Source organism: Fusarium oxysporum, chromosome I (genome assembly GCF_013085055.1).
Source record: "Fusarium oxysporum Fo47 chromosome I, complete sequence".
In the NCBI taxonomy this organism is placed as follows: Eukaryota; Fungi; Ascomycota; class Sordariomycetes; order Hypocreales; family Nectriaceae; genus Fusarium; species Fusarium oxysporum.
The window spans coordinates 197,153-213,142 of NC_072840.1; the positions used below are offsets into that span (position 1 = coordinate 197,153).

General features: G+C 44.1%; 5 protein-coding genes across 5 annotated transcripts; all 5 read right to left on the bottom strand.

The window, feature by feature from the left end:
- Nucleotides 1-27: 27 nt before the first annotated feature.
- FOBCDRAFT_234905 (uncharacterized protein) lies at nt 28-1,458 on the bottom strand (the record flags this gene model as incomplete). Its single annotated transcript, XM_054702566.2, has 1 exon — nt 28-1,458. The coding sequence occupies one exon, from the start codon at nt 1,456-1,458 to the stop codon at nt 28-30; it is 1,431 nt and encodes a 476-aa protein (XP_054558541.2).
- A 2,098-nt stretch (nt 1,459-3,556) lies between these two features.
- Nucleotides 3,557-4,601, bottom strand: FOBCDRAFT_234906 (Alpha/Beta hydrolase protein; the record flags this gene model as incomplete). The annotated part of the gene is made up of 2 exons (XM_054702567.1): nt 3,557-4,399; nt 4,458-4,601. The coding sequence occupies 2 exons, from the start codon at nt 4,599-4,601 to the stop codon at nt 3,557-3,559; spliced, it is 987 nt and encodes a 328-aa protein (XP_054558542.1).
- Nucleotides 4,602-5,841: 1,240 nt separating this feature from the next.
- On the bottom strand, nt 5,842-6,652 carry FOBCDRAFT_234907 (uncharacterized protein; the record flags this gene model as incomplete). Its single annotated transcript, XM_054702568.2, has 3 exons — nt 5,842-6,009; nt 6,052-6,186; nt 6,383-6,652. 3 exons carry the CDS (start codon nt 6,650-6,652, stop codon nt 5,842-5,844), a joined length of 573 nt encoding a protein of 190 aa, XP_054558543.2.
- Nucleotides 6,653-8,173: 1,521 nt separating this feature from the next.
- Nucleotides 8,174-9,188, bottom strand: FOBCDRAFT_234909 (FAD-dependent oxidoreductase-like protein; the record flags this gene model as incomplete). Its single annotated transcript, XM_059609996.1, has 5 exons — nt 8,174-8,305; nt 8,376-8,479; nt 8,560-8,705; nt 8,966-9,097; nt 9,163-9,188. The coding sequence occupies 5 exons, from the start codon at nt 9,186-9,188 to the stop codon at nt 8,174-8,176; spliced, it is 540 nt and encodes a 179-aa protein (XP_059463713.1).
- Nucleotides 9,189-11,097: 1,909 nt separating this feature from the next.
- Nucleotides 11,098-12,423, bottom strand: FOBCDRAFT_266350 (chaperonin 10-like protein; the record flags this gene model as incomplete). Its single annotated transcript, XM_059611382.1, has 5 exons — nt 11,098-11,303; nt 11,366-11,922; nt 12,039-12,155; nt 12,217-12,239; nt 12,301-12,423. 5 exons carry the CDS (start codon nt 12,421-12,423, stop codon nt 11,098-11,100), a joined length of 1,026 nt encoding a protein of 341 aa, XP_059463714.1.
- Between the last annotated feature and the right edge of the window lie 3,567 nt (nt 12,424-15,990).

Genomic DNA, 15,990 nt, shown 5'->3' on the forward strand with positions numbered 1-15,990 from the left:
GGTAAAATAAGGGGAAAATAATATATATTACTTAGTCCTTTTTAACACTTCTGCTAGCTTTGCTAAGTAACCAGGAACACCACCTAGTACTTCCATCTCATACCATGACTCAAAATCATCGAACGAGAGCGTTACTTGATGCATTTTCGCAATCTCTCTGCTATCCCAAAAGCCTTCTCGTCGGTTTAGAGACTGAAGCAGGGTGAGCGCACGATCTCGCTTATCTGCATCTGAACAGACCCTTACGACAAAGGAGAGGCCGGAAATTAGGTCACCATCCAGAGAAAAAGTGAAATAGCTGGGCTTAGCAAGCGATTTCACTAGATTCTTAGCAGCGTCGAGAAAGTCCGCTGTCGAGTCCAGGCATGGCTCAGGTACAAAATAGAGATTCATGCTCCAGAACTTTTGGGCCAAAGTAAGATTTAAGAACTGTTGAGACCTCGTATGAGGATGTTGTTCATACTCCAGGGCTCTTTTTGTTAAATCAAAGCGAGCAATCCATTTCTTAAATCTTCTTTGCAGATCTTCAAATAAAGCATCCATGGCCCTGTCATTAGCGGTAATCTCTCCATCTTCAGATTCAACAGCCGGGAGCTCGTTATTGCTTGAAGCCTCATCACGATAAAGCCTTGTGCTTATGGTAAATTGAACCTCCAACTCACGTAGTTCAGAGGCTGCCTGATCTAGATCTCGAAATTGTCCAGAGGAAAGGTTACTGGTGTCCTTAGCTCTGCCCGTAACCCAAATTCGTTGTTCGTCGGATATGATGTTGTCGTCCATGAATGTGGAAGCCTCCACACTCAAACTTGAGAGCATCTCCTTGAGCTTTTCAGTAGTTGCACAATTCTTTCCTCCTGCAGCGAGTATTGGAAGTGTCAGGAGATGGTTACCGGCTCGGAGGTGTCGAACGCATTCAGAATATCGACCCAGAATGCTTTCAAAGGCAATAAAGAGAAGACAGCACACTAAGGTACAATGAATGTTATGAATCGAGGAAACCGTTAAACATGGTATAATCTGGGAAATAGCTTTGTTGTACTGTTTTGTGAGAACTTGCATATGCTGCAGTGAATGTGTATCTGAGCCTGCTGTGAAAAATCGGTGCGCAGCCCCGACAGCCGTGATGGCATGCCTGACAGGGTCGCTGGTATGAGATAGAGGAAGGACGTATTGCATCCAAAAGTTTGAAGTATCTGACGAATTAGAGAGCTGCTTGCAGGTCCAGTGACAGAAATGATAGAAGTAGTGTCTTTCAAGAGCAGTATTCGACACCTCATGGTCGACAGCAATAAGTGATAGTGACTCTGCCTTTGTGTTGGTGTACGGCTGGCTGCTTGCCTTAACGGAGGGAGCATAACCATCGCATTTCATTCGATCTTCACGGCAGCGCCGACAAATAGGCTTCTCTTCGTCGCATTTGAGATGTCTGATTCTGTTCCGCGAGGATATGTCAGTCATATAATTCCAGTTCAAGTATCTCACAACCTCTTACTTGCTGCGGTAGGTTTCATATTAGCAAGGAAAGGATATTTGAAGTGGAGATGACAAACGTACCACGTGATACAACCAGTGCGAACTTTTGGGCCAGCCGCTCTTCGCAGCTTTGGTTTCTTTAGTAAGGATTTAGATGTTCCCGTTCTCATAATGCTGATACAGTCGAAACCTCTGATCTTTGCAGTCGTGCACCATTCATGGAGCTATTTCTCATTATGGGAATGGATTGATGACATTGGCAGCCTTTTCGAAGCCAACAACGGGGACACACACAGGGTCAATAAATACCTATATATGGCTGACGAGGCCCGCGCTCCTGCCCCTGACGAAGCTGAAACTTACGGACCAGCCACTGGGACCGTGAGGTCACAGCTGGTTCGCTATAGGCGGCAGGTCCGCCTGATTGGTTAGTGCGCAGGACTTATGTTGAAACAATAAGGTGGCTAAGAAAGTGGGGTTACTAATACAACCAAATCCTTTGCAAAGACTAAGCCCATTTAGGAAAGGCTTGAAGGATAAGACCCTCGTCAAGTCAGTTAATCTTTTTTCGAATTACTAGTAGCCTTTCAATTATGTTCACAATGAGAAAAAGCAAAAATTGCAGACTGTATAAGCATATGCTCAGTCAACAAAAGTTATTGTAAAAGAGGAAACTGTCAGTGATGACCACTGTAATTGGCCCTAAAGATAGATTATGCAGTATCAGTTGCGGCATGGGATGCAAGAGAAACACAACTGCCACGCCGACCCACATCTGGAGAATGGTAACCTTAAAAGTCGAGGCCCGCTAGACGGAATGCCACTAACTAAGGACCTTCGTATTGGGGTTATATGTTACGGAGTGACCAATGATGTGTTGGACCATTTTTAGCTCTTACGCTAGTGACAAGGCCTTAGAACAGCCCAGAATACAAACACATCCCAAAAGTCTGATATCGCCTACCTACACCACTTTTCACGAAACTAGCAAAACAATTATATTTACAATACATAACAGTATCACAGCCCAGAATGTACTCTAGAAACCGGTCTCTTAACTCTAAATAAGTAAATACTGTCAATGTAACCATAAGTTTACTCCGCCAATAATGACCCAAATAATCCGTCTAATAAGTTAATCATTTCTTGATTTGCCCTGTAGCACTTCCAATTAATTAAAAATATCTTATTACTATATCTGACCTAAAAGAACAGCACTCTATTTATAGAGTTTACCAGTTTTGTAACTACTTACGACCTGGGATTTAGGGATGAGGCCTCAATCATAGCACGTAATGAGGCAAGCCATTCTAGCAGCTGGTAGCGACTTTCTGCGGATATTTTTAATTTCGATGGTGTAGCTGATTGGGACAGGGACTTGCTCCGACTCAACTGTAGGATATCTAGCACTAAAATGCGTCATTCATCAAAATAGTTAAGTTCTTCAGGCACTTGAGATCAATTCAAAGTTCGCTGTGGCCGTGAGCAGTAGGCATGGAAAACGGGTAAGATGTAGTATTATTTCATGATAGAAAGGGTAGAGATAGTAGATAACTTTAATTATTTCTTATGAACTTCCCCCTTCGAAGAAAGAGACAGAGATTTAAATAAGGGTTATTTTAATTATGCTTTGAGTCACCTTAGACCTAATCCTCAAGAAATCTTGAGCTTGGCCCCCCTGTCCCTCCCCGATCATGAGACGTTGATCTTCAGTCAAAATGAATTGGCCAAAGCTCTCGATTATTTCCCGTAGTGAAATTGCTTCCTGCATGCATCAGCAGGACGTTGTAACCAACTGGCCGCCCTTATCCCAAGTATAATATAACGCTATTCGGCGACCGTAGAGAACTGGATTAATATTGGCACAGCCGGCAACATTCTGCGAGGCCTCAAGGCCGTCAATAGTAATTTCCGATGCATCAAGCCTTGTATTGGACAGCGGCCAGGGCTCATGATAGCGTAGACATGGCCTGAAGCACTCAAAGTATTGTAGCTAGGAAAATGGTATAACCAAGATATGTGTTCAAGTAATCCTGTCTCTAACTATAACGTATTATATTAGGTCTCTTCTAAGCTACTTCTGTCAGTCAGCGAATCTGCTGAGAAACGTAATGATGCTGTTCAGTGCTTCAGTTACTGGAGTCTTGTCAGCTTCAGGAGCTTCGATATCCTTTCCTGACGTTTCCCTTAGATCGAATCCGTGACTCTGGCCCTCCACCCTTTGAAGTAAAACCTCGACACCAAGCTTTTGAACCGCCTCTGCTGCGACCTCACTCTGCGATACATCAACTGCAGAGTCCTCAGTCCCGTGTACCAACGCTGTGGGTGGGAAGTCAGCAGGCAGTCCAGTTGCAATAGGGAATAGTTTCGCATGATGACGAGGAATGGCGCTTGGACCAATTTCTCGAATGCGAGCGGCGAGACCCTGGTCGCCTGTAAGAACATCAGGGTAAATGGCAGCCTGATGCATTGCCGCTACAAAGGGCAATCGCTTGTTCTTAGAGAAATCAAAGCCCGTATCGTATTCATCGATAGCCTCTTCACTTTTCAAATCTGCTATTTGCTTGACAACAAGGTCCAAACCAGTAGCAGGTGGTCCCAATTTCAGAGGCGAGCCAGGCGTAACGTATCGAGGCTGCGACAAGTCATTCATACCATATACAGACAAGACAGCGAGAGGGCGTGGATTGGCCCGCTGAGCGGCTGTGGCTATAGCAAGGAACCCGCCAGCACTTGAACCTGCAATAATGACCTTCTTGGTGATGTTCTCTGAGACCCATTGAGCAGCACTGAGAGCATCACTCAAAACCTCTTCTCCTGTAGCCTCGGGTACAAGCCGGTATGATGGAGAGACGAAGGCCCAGTTGCGGCGCACTGCGGCCTTCAGCAACCATTCAGGAGTCCAAACGTCTTTGCCTCCAAAGACCTTCAGACAGAAAGTTAGCTTAACCAATCGGGCATAGATACAAGCCATTAAACCTTACGAGGAAGCCACCATGATAATGAATTAGTGCTGCGCTAGGTGTGGCGCTGGTCTTGGTCACTACGTCTAATGACAGTTCAAGTGATCCAACCTTCTTAAAAACGAAGGTCTGCTTCTGGAAGTTTTGCGTGTTTGAATGGGCCATTCTTGATAAATGGTAAGGATTGAAAGTGATAAGGCTCGAGGTGAAAACTTTGGGACACTTGAATGAGTTGGAAGATAGTAACATCATGTACTTAGGCTTTATAAATATAGACAACAAAATTTATTACGTGCCCGGTACGACTTGAGGCTTTTAACTGCGGGTTTAGGACTTGGTACTTCCAGAACATTTCAGATGAGTCATAACACCAACCACCATATCTTATTCTGTAAGATTGAGCTCCTTGAGTAGTGCTGTCTTCGGACTTATGATCATTCCATACCGAGCGTGCCGTGGAGAGAGATATTTCGTGTTTTAAGCCTAGCTCAAGGTTTAGTGTAATGAATCGGACAAATGTCAGTTCCGAAATGCCGAGAGAGCAACTAATAAGGCCCAGGGGTAGTAAACTAAGCCGGCAAACCGGCATTCTAAGTGATCTGGTAATGAAAAATAATAGAACTAGGTTGACCTAATTCCGTCGAAAGGTCCGTCTGGCGGAAGATGCCACGTCATATATCAATATTTGCCCACAAGGAATCAGTTATGACCGTGCCGATGCTTTATTTGAACGCTCCAGAACTTCAAAGGGAATATTATATATGTTGAAACAACCTCGACAGAACTCAAATCTAGCAGCTGTCCTTCTTCAACTCAACATTAATTTTGAGTTTTGAATAGATATTTACAGTGCACGAACGTGTACCTTGCACCTACCAACTACTCTGATCTCACTGTCGTGTTCCTTGATGTAACGAGATAATGGTCGAAATCAGTTGTTGGCCAATTTTGCTAGATGCTCTTCTCTAGTGACCTAACAATTGGCCTCCATGACAGGATGCCATGTACATTCATGAAAAAAAGCTGATCCGATAAAACTTGTGTGATGTATCGAGCCGTTGCCATTCCATCAACTACATGGCTTCTTGTCTGAGAAGACTAAGTATGAGAATATTGAACAGAAAGAGTATGTGGCCAGAGAAGTCAGAAAAAAGACTTAAACCACAATTACAGGAGCAAGATGCGCAATGTCTATAGCTGCAAAAGAGCTGTGTCAGATGGGGCCAAGCTTATGAATATCGAAATTTCTGCCCTTCCTCAAAGTATTGAAGGAATGGTACATTCGCTCCTCCTGGCCTGGAGTGAACTCAAACTGACTGCGCCTTGTTAGTGATGTCATGTCCATTGCTCCAGGCATACACATACCAGTCTTGATCAGCGTAGTCCATGTAATTATGGACTGAGTCTAGTCCTTGCCAACAGGGCATCCACCATTAGTTACTTCCCATTGCGCTGGAGTATCATCGACGAAGTCCCCCTCGCCTCTGCAGGTCTGCCCCTGGAAAGGATGGAATAGGCCAAGCCAGTGTCCAACCTCATGCGTTACCAGCTTACCCTTGTTGTCATCCGGATTCTAGGGTTGACCAGCACCACCTGGCAGAGCGCCTGGGTTAACATGGCAGCCATCCAAGATGGCCCATGGCGTGCCATCTTCTCCTGTCTTGACAGGGTCTTTGACAGGAAACGTACAAAGGCCCGTAGACTTGTCTCCCGTCATCAAGCCACTCTCGAAGAAGACGTTTAGCTCGTCCTAGCGTCCCTGGCGCAACGCCAAGCCTTTGTCTTTGGTATAATAAGATTCCGCCCATTTATTATTCATGGTACGAGTAATGTTTCGAAGAATAAATTGGATGTTATGCGGGTGGTAGGTTGCGTTAAGAACAGCCATCTATGCCTATATTAGCTTGTTGTCGGGGATGAAGCCTGCATATAAGAAAATATCAGACCTGATCGTGAAGCATCTTGTCAGTAACAAGACCAGCCTTTTCTTTGGATTCGACTACATGGAGATACGTTGGAATAACGAACCCCTCGCGGGGGCTGTTGTGGAGCGCAGATCGTACTTGCATGCCTGTGCTTTGTCTATCGATATCCAGACTTCGTGCGGCTTCCAATGCTTCCTCTGGGGGATTATTGGAGCCACAGGATGCAGAAGCCGGTCCCGATGCGAGATTCAGAACGGCAAGGAGAGGGACAAGTGGGATTTGCAACTTCATAATTGCAGGATGTAGGGAGAGCAATAACTAAATGTAAGGATAATGATGATAGAATTCAGTTCGATGGAAGAAGTAGGTCTCTTATATTACCGTGCCTTTTTGTGCAATTACCTAATACGAGGAATCAGAAACAAACTGAGATGGCTAGAACAGAACAGGCTCACCTATGAAAGAGTTGACTTAATACCATATCCACTTAATAGGACTATATCGGGTAGCGCCAGGAAGGATTCAACACCGTCCCGGCCAAAAGGTGAACTAGCCCACTTTCGTATTTGGAATCCGGCCTCGGAGATCGTCTACGTAGTTCACACGCTCGTATCCAGGTGTGAATGAGGGACTTCTTGTGCCTCAGCAAGTACCAATGTATCAAAATGCCGTGAACTCGAAGTACTTCTTCTGTCCGCTAAACCACACCATGACGGAAGTTCTCATAATTCTGAGAGCCACGAATTGCAGCATTACAGAGCTTGCGGACATATACGGCCGGCCGCCCGGAGGCCTCCCAGATGCCTGCTCATTTGCTCATTGCCTAATATCTCTTGCAGATAACCTCTTTTTTGCGCGTAGATCGTGGCTGCCCCTGCTTAAAGCCCTTAAAAATTAGGCAATCTGGTTTAACAGACCGAATGGCATAGTTAGTATTCGTGTGTATAATGATTTGGCTGTGCCTATACATCATCTTCATCCTCACCCTTCCCTGAAGGGATTCTCTTTCGTAGCTTGCTTTCGAAGGACTTTGTAACAGTTTCACCTTAACTATCACGACACAGGGCAAAGGACTGGGCTATAATTGTTATTGTAGCAATTACAGTGGTGCTTATAGTTACTTATGGGAGCATAAAGTGAACTAAGCTGTAACAGACTTAGCTATCGAGATGGAACTGCTACGACGGGCACAGTCTTTGAATGCCGGGACACATTTAGAAGTCTCATAACTCCACAAGGCGAGCTGTATACGGATTGCAATTGACGAGGTTTATCCTCGCTGCCAAAAGAGTCGATCTATGACAGTCTATGATCTACATAGCTCACCAGCACAGATTAGTGAAAGGGACCAGGCTAGCTCTAAAACTTAGCTCTTCATCTAGGCCCATAGGGACTTCGAACTCTCAATAAGCAAGGGTATAACAATATCAGCAGCAGGTAGTCTCCTAAGTCATAACAAAACCTTTATTCTTTCTCAGAAGAAAAGATGATAAGACCCATATTCTTTCGTACCACTGATTGAAATTTTAACAAGTTTGAGTTTAGGTTTTCAAAGCTAGCGAAATTTATAGAAGGAAGCTTGCTAAATTTTGGATTTTGGGTCCTGCTGCAACTGCTATACCAGCCCAAAGACTCGCTCAGCGCAACCAAAAGATCCCTGGTAGCCCCATCCCGCGTGTCCGTAGTTATGCTATGCACCACTGGTGTCGAATCCTCGAAGAAGCTTCGATCTGTTTCAATCCTTACCCCATTATATCGTCCTGGCCCCAAACCAACTCCATGCCGCACCATTTGTAGTGCTTCGATGCCCTGTCACTTTGTCACTTCGGGATTAAGCTTGATGCATCGCTTCGTAATTCGTAACGCGGTGTTGGGGTTTGGGCTAGATTCCCAGCTACCCTTCTCATATGTCCCGCTTAAAATCGTACCTCCACCTGCAGCTCGCTGCATAGCGTACGTCATTCGCATCCTCCGTGCCGCTTATGGTTGTCATTAGCGACACTTCGTTACGTACCAGGACGATGTGCCCTCGAATTGGATAGACGGCATCATCATCCAAGCCGCCGAGTCTGGACGCGAGAAATCCCGAGGCATTAACAATAATATCAGCCGGAGCCCCTAAATGATGGTGCCTTTTGCTTTTCGGATGCGATTGAGTGCTATCCGTTTGATCACAACCCCGTTCCGGAGACATTGACTTACAAGCCAAGGTAGATAGATGGCTGTTTTTATACAAGCGGAGTCAAACTCACAGCCTGAGTCGACACCCGTGCGGAGTTCTGTTGATAAGGGCTCGCGATAATCCGGCATATAGTCGCGATACCACGGGTTCCGCATAAAACGACTGTCGAAGGAGGGATCCGAAATACGATCCTTGTTCGACAGCAAATCTGAACCTCTTATACTTGATATAAGCGCTTCGTCTAGCTATGAGAATCATCATCTTAGCTGGAGGTGAATACCAGCCTCGGGAACTTGAGTAGCCAGCCTTTGAATGTGCAGCCAGGTCCTTCGTCCCCACTCACTACCTCTGTTCATATTTGAACTGTTGAACTTAGGGTTACTTGACCTACCAGACTTTCTCCAAGACTGAGTGATACTTACGGCAAGAAATTGGCGCCCGCCCATGGCGACGCATACTCAATATCATAGTCGCCAGGCATGTGCTTGGCGATGATGGTCACTAAATTAGATTGAATCCTGGATAAGATTAGGGCACTCGTAAGGCCTGAGACACTAGTTTTGTATCGGTTAGTCAATCAATGTTAATACAGAAGCTAGTACCTAGATCTTTTACTCACCAGATGACAATGATGTTGTTTTTCATGCTGTTTTGTTATAATAAAGTGTAAGATTTCAGATTTCCTGAGAGTTGGAGAACTATACTAAGGTAAGTTATTTCGACTTTTATGTTAAATATCTGTTTATGTTGAGGAAACAGACGGATGACGAGCCACGGTGGCTGGACAGCGTAACAACGACGGGAATTGACGATGCTGGATTCGATACATAATTAGTGGTAACTTAGTAAGTAAACTAGCATTCTGTAATAGGCAAATAGAGATTTTTTTTGCCGGTGTCTGTGGCGACATGTGATGTTCCCTGGATCCTGGGTTACGCACATATGATATTCAGTGCCTGGCCATTCCGCAGAATCGTTTCCGAATTCTCGGAACGGAAACTAGGCCTGCGTACTAACCGGTAACCATTTTTCCCCAGGAACGTATCTTGCACCTACGAGAAAAGTCGAACTACTTTGCAAGCCACACATACCTTGGTACAGACGAACAAAACAGGGAAAGAAGTCAGCACAAATTTTAAAGCAACCATTAACTTGCCCTGAGGCGGGTGTTAACCATTTCAATCAAGCCATTTTCTAGCTCAACTCCTCAAGATCACAACACAGGCAAATCTATTAGAGAAAGTGTGTACATGCCCAGGGCGGCGGTTCTTGGGTAGGGCCATCACAAGCAAATAGCCTTTCTCATACGCTCTTGGATCAAAATTCGAAAGAAACTTCAATCTTTTTGCGAGAACCCAAACACACGCAACAACCACTGGGCACATCGTAAACAACCTATCATCCCTTCACGACAACATCTATGCCTCTCGGAGATAAACAGACCAAAGATAATTATCATTAGTATTACCAGTGCGACTAGAACTATGTATGCCATTCGCATGCTAGCCATTCTACGCCAACTAGGTATCAAGGCTTATCTTATTATTAGCACATAGGCATTAGCTACTATAAAATACAAAACCTCTATATCTAAGGCCAAGCTTTAAGGCCTTACCACCAGATCATATACCGCAAAGGACCTCTTAGCACCTATTACATTAGGTTTATTGCGGCATAATAAAATAGTAATTATTCCCTGAAATATAAAAACGCTTACTGCTATATTATTAGGCTATTATCATAATCTGATATCTAGAGCAGCTTACATTAATCTGAAAAGAGACTATTAACAGCTTCTTATAGTCTACGAACTACCTCTAAGCCTTATATACCTGGAAAACGTACTATTTCTGGACTAAGCTAATATAATTATCTTCCCTCCTGTTCTAGCTTCCTATAATTAACCGAAATATATCAAAGACATAGTGTATAAGAGCCCCAGAAGGATATTAGACTCGATAGGAATATTTACAGATGGCTTTAAAACATAGGAGGGTTTCCGGAAAACTTGAACCAAGGCTAAACACAGAACCTCGAGGAACTGGGCCGGTTCCATACAGTAGAGAACGGCTGCTGGAACAATTGTTAGACTAAACTTGACTCACCATACTATGGTCTAGAATAAAGGCTGTTCAGTGGAAGAGATAGCTATCCGTTGATCACCAGGCAGGCAATAACAAAGCCTGGAAGTCCTGTGAGAGACAATTGCCGATTTCTATCGGAGGCTCGAGACCTGGGTTCACGCCAATTAAGTATGTATCAGCCTCGCAAGAAGCAGTTTCTGGGGTGACGGCGACCTCATCTTGAACCGTTGGCAACGGCATAAGGGCCTGTTTACTCTATGCACAACGGACCAGAAGGGTCTGAGCCATATACTTAATAACTACTAAATGGCTGAAGTCGCAACATATTGTCACCTTACGCAGCGATAGAAACACACAATTGTAAGATGATATAGGCTACTACAGAGGGCGACTTTCCATCATCTACCCAAATATAAGGACCTGGCATCTGCTTGCTTCCGAGCTGTGCAGCCCTCAACCAAATGCTTGGCTTACACTTCAACGATCAGCTTTTGAGCTGAGACACCTTTCTTCAGCCGATTTAAACCATCCTGGATGGTTTCGATACCTCTGCTGATCACCAGGGGATCTGGCTTCGGATGTAGTCTACCATCGGCGAGAGCCTCAGGTACATACTTGTGCCAGATGTAATCACCAACAGGCTTACCCTTGTCATCCATTATCTCGAAAGTCATCGCTGTGTGTTGTTAGACGTTGAGAATTAGACATTGAGAAATATATCTATGATAGAAAACTTACAGAACGTCCACTTCATATTATGGGAAACCTCTTTTGTAGGAGGCACAACCAGGCACACCTTATGCGGTCCAAGCTGATCCAAGATGGCGCCAAGGGGTTCCAACGTTTGGGGCTCGGAGATGGCATCATAGCATCCAGCGAGATCATAATCCTCTAACGCGGCCACTGCGTCGTCCACGATGGTTTCTGACTTATAGTCGAGCACGAGTGACGCACCAAGAGAGTACACTAGATCATGATTGCGCTTTGAAGCCGTCGCAACAACCTTAAAACCTGAAGCTACAGCCAACTGCACGGCCGTTGCCCCAACGCTGGAGGCACCGCCCCAGATCAGAATCGTCTTTCCAGTCCTGATCGGGTCCTTCTGCGGTAAAGGGAAAGCTAGATGGTTTGGATGATACAGACTCACAGCGGCCGTAGTGATGGCGAGAGGCAGCACCACAGCCTGTGTCAAGCTCATGTGTTCCGGGACGGGCGAGACAAGAGTTTCGTAGACCAGAGGATACCTCTGATACGCACCGAATCGAGCATCGTTAACTCCGAGAACCATGCAGTATCTGTCGAAATTACCTTTATTAGTAACGTCCGTTGATCGCGAAAGGCTAGACGGTTATTGTGGACAACAAGTGATAGGAGTAAAGAAAGAAAAGACCAGATATGAGAAAAAGCTAACCCAATCACTCGTTGCCCTTTGTGTAAATGGCTGATGCCTTCTCCGACTTCCTCAATAAGCCCACCAACATCCGCACCCATGATGAGAGGGTATTTGTTGTGGAAGAAATCAAAGTCTCTGGTAGTTTGCCACCACTCATTAGTGACTAAAACTATGTCAAAAATTGGTAACTTCATACTGGACCTTCCATTCCACGGGATTCTAAGCCATGAACTATTAGAGTTTTGGTTCCAGAACAGTACATTAAGTTGTGGCAACTTACAAGGGCAATAACTTTAGATTGAATCACGACCTGCATGGGACCAGGCTTGGGCATCGGGGCGTCTTGAACCACAAGAGGCTTGGCTTTGGAGGCTAAACTCCACGCAGCTTGGTTGGGCGACATTATGAAAATGATTGCAGTGATGTATGATTCTCTCAGCCGTTGCTCACCTCTACTACCGAGGCCGTGAGGACTCTTATATCACTCTCCTACATACAATCCTGGCAAACAGCAACTTACAAACTCTTTTCGGACCCGGACATATCGGTATTCCGAAAGATAGATGAGGGCAAGCTATGCAGATAGGTTGTCACCGGGACCGGTGTAATTAGTTGGCCATGGCTAGGGTCGGGTTGTGGGGGACGCCGATATTTCCGGCAAATCGGCACGACCGACCTAACTTCAATGCATAGTCATAAACCCGACCATTCATTTCCATCTATGCATCCAGGTGGGTTCATATCACTATATCGATTTACACGACCTTTATGTAGCGCGTTCCCGGTGTTGGCGCTCAGAGCTTCCCCTTCTAGAAAACGGAAACAGCTTAGTGCAAAGGCCCTCTGGGATGTGTCCCCAGGCGAAATAAAACCTGCCTATCTCCATACATGGCACCATCATCACTGCAGAAACTTACTATTGGCCTGACATTTCCAGCCGGTTAGTTACACTAATTAATTCTAGCTTTGCAGGATAAATTATTCGATGTCATTCATCCCGTGCCGAATACCCGCACCAGATGTACCATTTGCTTGCTTAAAGGTGGCTCATTGCCTTGATCACGGCACACAGACGTATTCCTCTGGTGCCGAGGCATGTAGATTAAAGGCACAATCAGTAAATTGAGGCTGTTCATGATGCTGGATTGACTATTGGCTATCTCTGAGCTAGGGAAGTGACTGCTGCGGCATCCAGGCCGTGCTTCCTTGAGGGACAGTCCCCCTGATACATTATGCTGTATCTGCATCTGTTTGGCACTTAGGATGGCATCTGCTGCCGTTCTTCCTTCCTTGGTGAGAACTCGGAGGGACTCGTGAAGTTGTATGTGGGGTTGATACGGGCACGGCGTTGAGGGCAGCGATGGCTGGGGAAATGACTCGTAGTTAGGCAGGCTGGGCGGCGATGGGGGCATCTCGATTTTTTCATAGTCAGCGAGGTCGATCAGAGGGAGTGTTTCTTCTTCGTCGGGTTCGCCGTCGGCAGGCGGTTAGGTAAGGTGGAAAGTGACGATATCGTCCATTTGAGGGACAGTAGAGATATCTGCCGCGTTGAGGGGTTTTGTTGCGAACCAGGCCTTTCGAATAGACTCACGGACTGACTCAAGAAGCTCTATATCTATCATAAAGCCATCAATCTTCTCAATAAGCAAATCGGTCATCTTAGAGCGAAAGATTTCAAGTGAGAGGTAGTACTATTACTTCCCTGTATGCTCCATTCACTGCTTGAACTATAGCTGCTTTAGGCCGCCGTTAACGATGACTTCCTTATTCGCTCGCCACTCCTCCTTGAGGGTCTCTATCTTCCCAAGGATAATAGATCGTATATTGCGAACATGCGCCTTTCGGTCCGTCCCAAGGCCTTCTGTAATGAACTCCTCTTGCTGGTCTCGTAGCTCCTGCAAGCTCACATTATGGATATAGTCACCTACGGGCTTTGCTCTCTTTCCTCGTTTTCTCTGGTTATATCTCTTCTCAACGTGACCGCGATGGCCATCCACATATTTCGTAATCACATCCTCGAGTAACATAGCTTCGTTGATGATGTTGCAGACATGTTTGAGTCCCTGATGAGTTAGGGAACTGAGGATATTATGATATCTCAATCCGATATGCCGAGTAGTATCCAGAGCAGCTAAGCAGCGTGTCTCTGGTAGAAGATAAGAGTTATATATAGGATTAACTGCTTACTTTAACTTTAGCTGCTTCCCAAGGAGATAGGGGACCATAGGCCGGTCTATAGGTAGAGATATTCCTGACTTTTCGAATCCTGAGATAATATAGGTAGCTGTGAAGCCTTTATTGAAGATGTCCTGGTTTTAGGTTGATTAGTATGTGAATAGAGTTGTACTTCGGAGAACGCTGATCTATAAGGCATATGTCTATAAAGCCCCTATAAAGCCAGGGCAGTTAGAGCTAATATTTCCCTTTTGCAACGCCTCGCGAGGTTTTTTCTGATATATATTCTTTATCGGCTAAAATACTCCTATATCTATCAATTGTATTATATAAGTTAAATAAGGACAAGAAAGCAACAAGAATATTAAACTTGATATAGTCCTGTCGAAAGGCAAAGCCGCCGTGACCGGAAAACCCTTCGAAAATAAGTAAGCGCCACACAAGGTCCTTCTCTTTGTCCTCATTTGATCGTTATACTGACTGAAATAGTTATTAGACTCCTTCAGGTGCTCGTTACAACTAAATGAATCCTCGAAGTCAAGCTGATAATGCTATAGAGTGGCAGATTTCTCCTAAGAGTGCCGGTTAAAGCGCTTCGCCTACTGGAGCATAATATCACCATTTAAGAATGCCAAGGCTAACTATGTAAAACGAATCTTCAGATTACTATCAATAGTTGCTCACTCTAACATAAGGAAATCTTCAAAGATCAGCCAAGGAGGAATGGTTTCCCCTACTACATTGCCCATACCAATAACAATGCAAGTTTCTCGGTCTGCAGGAGAGAGAATCTCTGCTCAAGTCTTCTTCTTTATATATAAAATAAGGCACTACACCTACTCTCCCTAAGATTCCTACTTTAACTCCTGCTTATTCAGCGTTCCAGCACTCAGAAGTTCCAATCTTAAGCTTTGTAATAACTTCAGCAAGTTGCTAGAACCACTTTTTCATATTCTCAATGCCTGCTTCCTCATGTGCCACGTGAGACTGCTCCTTCGCCTTTAGTAACGCTGTATCAAGTTCAGGATAATCATCAAGGAAGCAGCTATACCACAGATCTCTAATAGCAGCTTTAATACTATTAATAGAAAGTTCTATACTTAGTAGTTATAACATAAGTATTATATAATATACATAATAAGCGAGTAGACCAGATAAGTAAGTGGACTAAAAATCCCTTACCCTATAATATTTCTATTTAATTAATTAATCCTTAACTATTAATTATATCTTAATTAAATAAAGAGGCAAATATTATTCTTGCACTTCAGGCCTATTAAAATAACCCAGAATTAGGTCTCTATTACGCAGCTAAGATATACCAGGCCTCCTATGGTTCACTTTGGCGCCAAACCTATGGCATTTCTTCTTAATATAATACTACACCTAAGTCACAGAAACTATCTAATCTAGAGAAATAAGCTATTATTTGATTTATCCTTGACCTAGATTTATAAGGATTTCCCCTGCGACTATATAGTATTAAAGAAATAGCTAATTAATTACTTACTAATTATAATATATTATCTATTAGTAAGCACTAGGCCTTTAACTTTATTAAGTAATATAAAGAGCTTAAGATATATTTTTATTAAAGATATAACTACTAGAAGGCTAAATATAAGGATTTAATTATTATTTGTAATTAGTTTAGGCTTATATAAAATATAATTATAAAGTATAATATCTAATTAGATAATATCTAGAACTTTAATAAGACTGGCTTTATAATAGGTATAATTTTAAGTAATATAGTTATTACTAGCTTAGAGAGGCAAAAAAGACTAAAATTAAT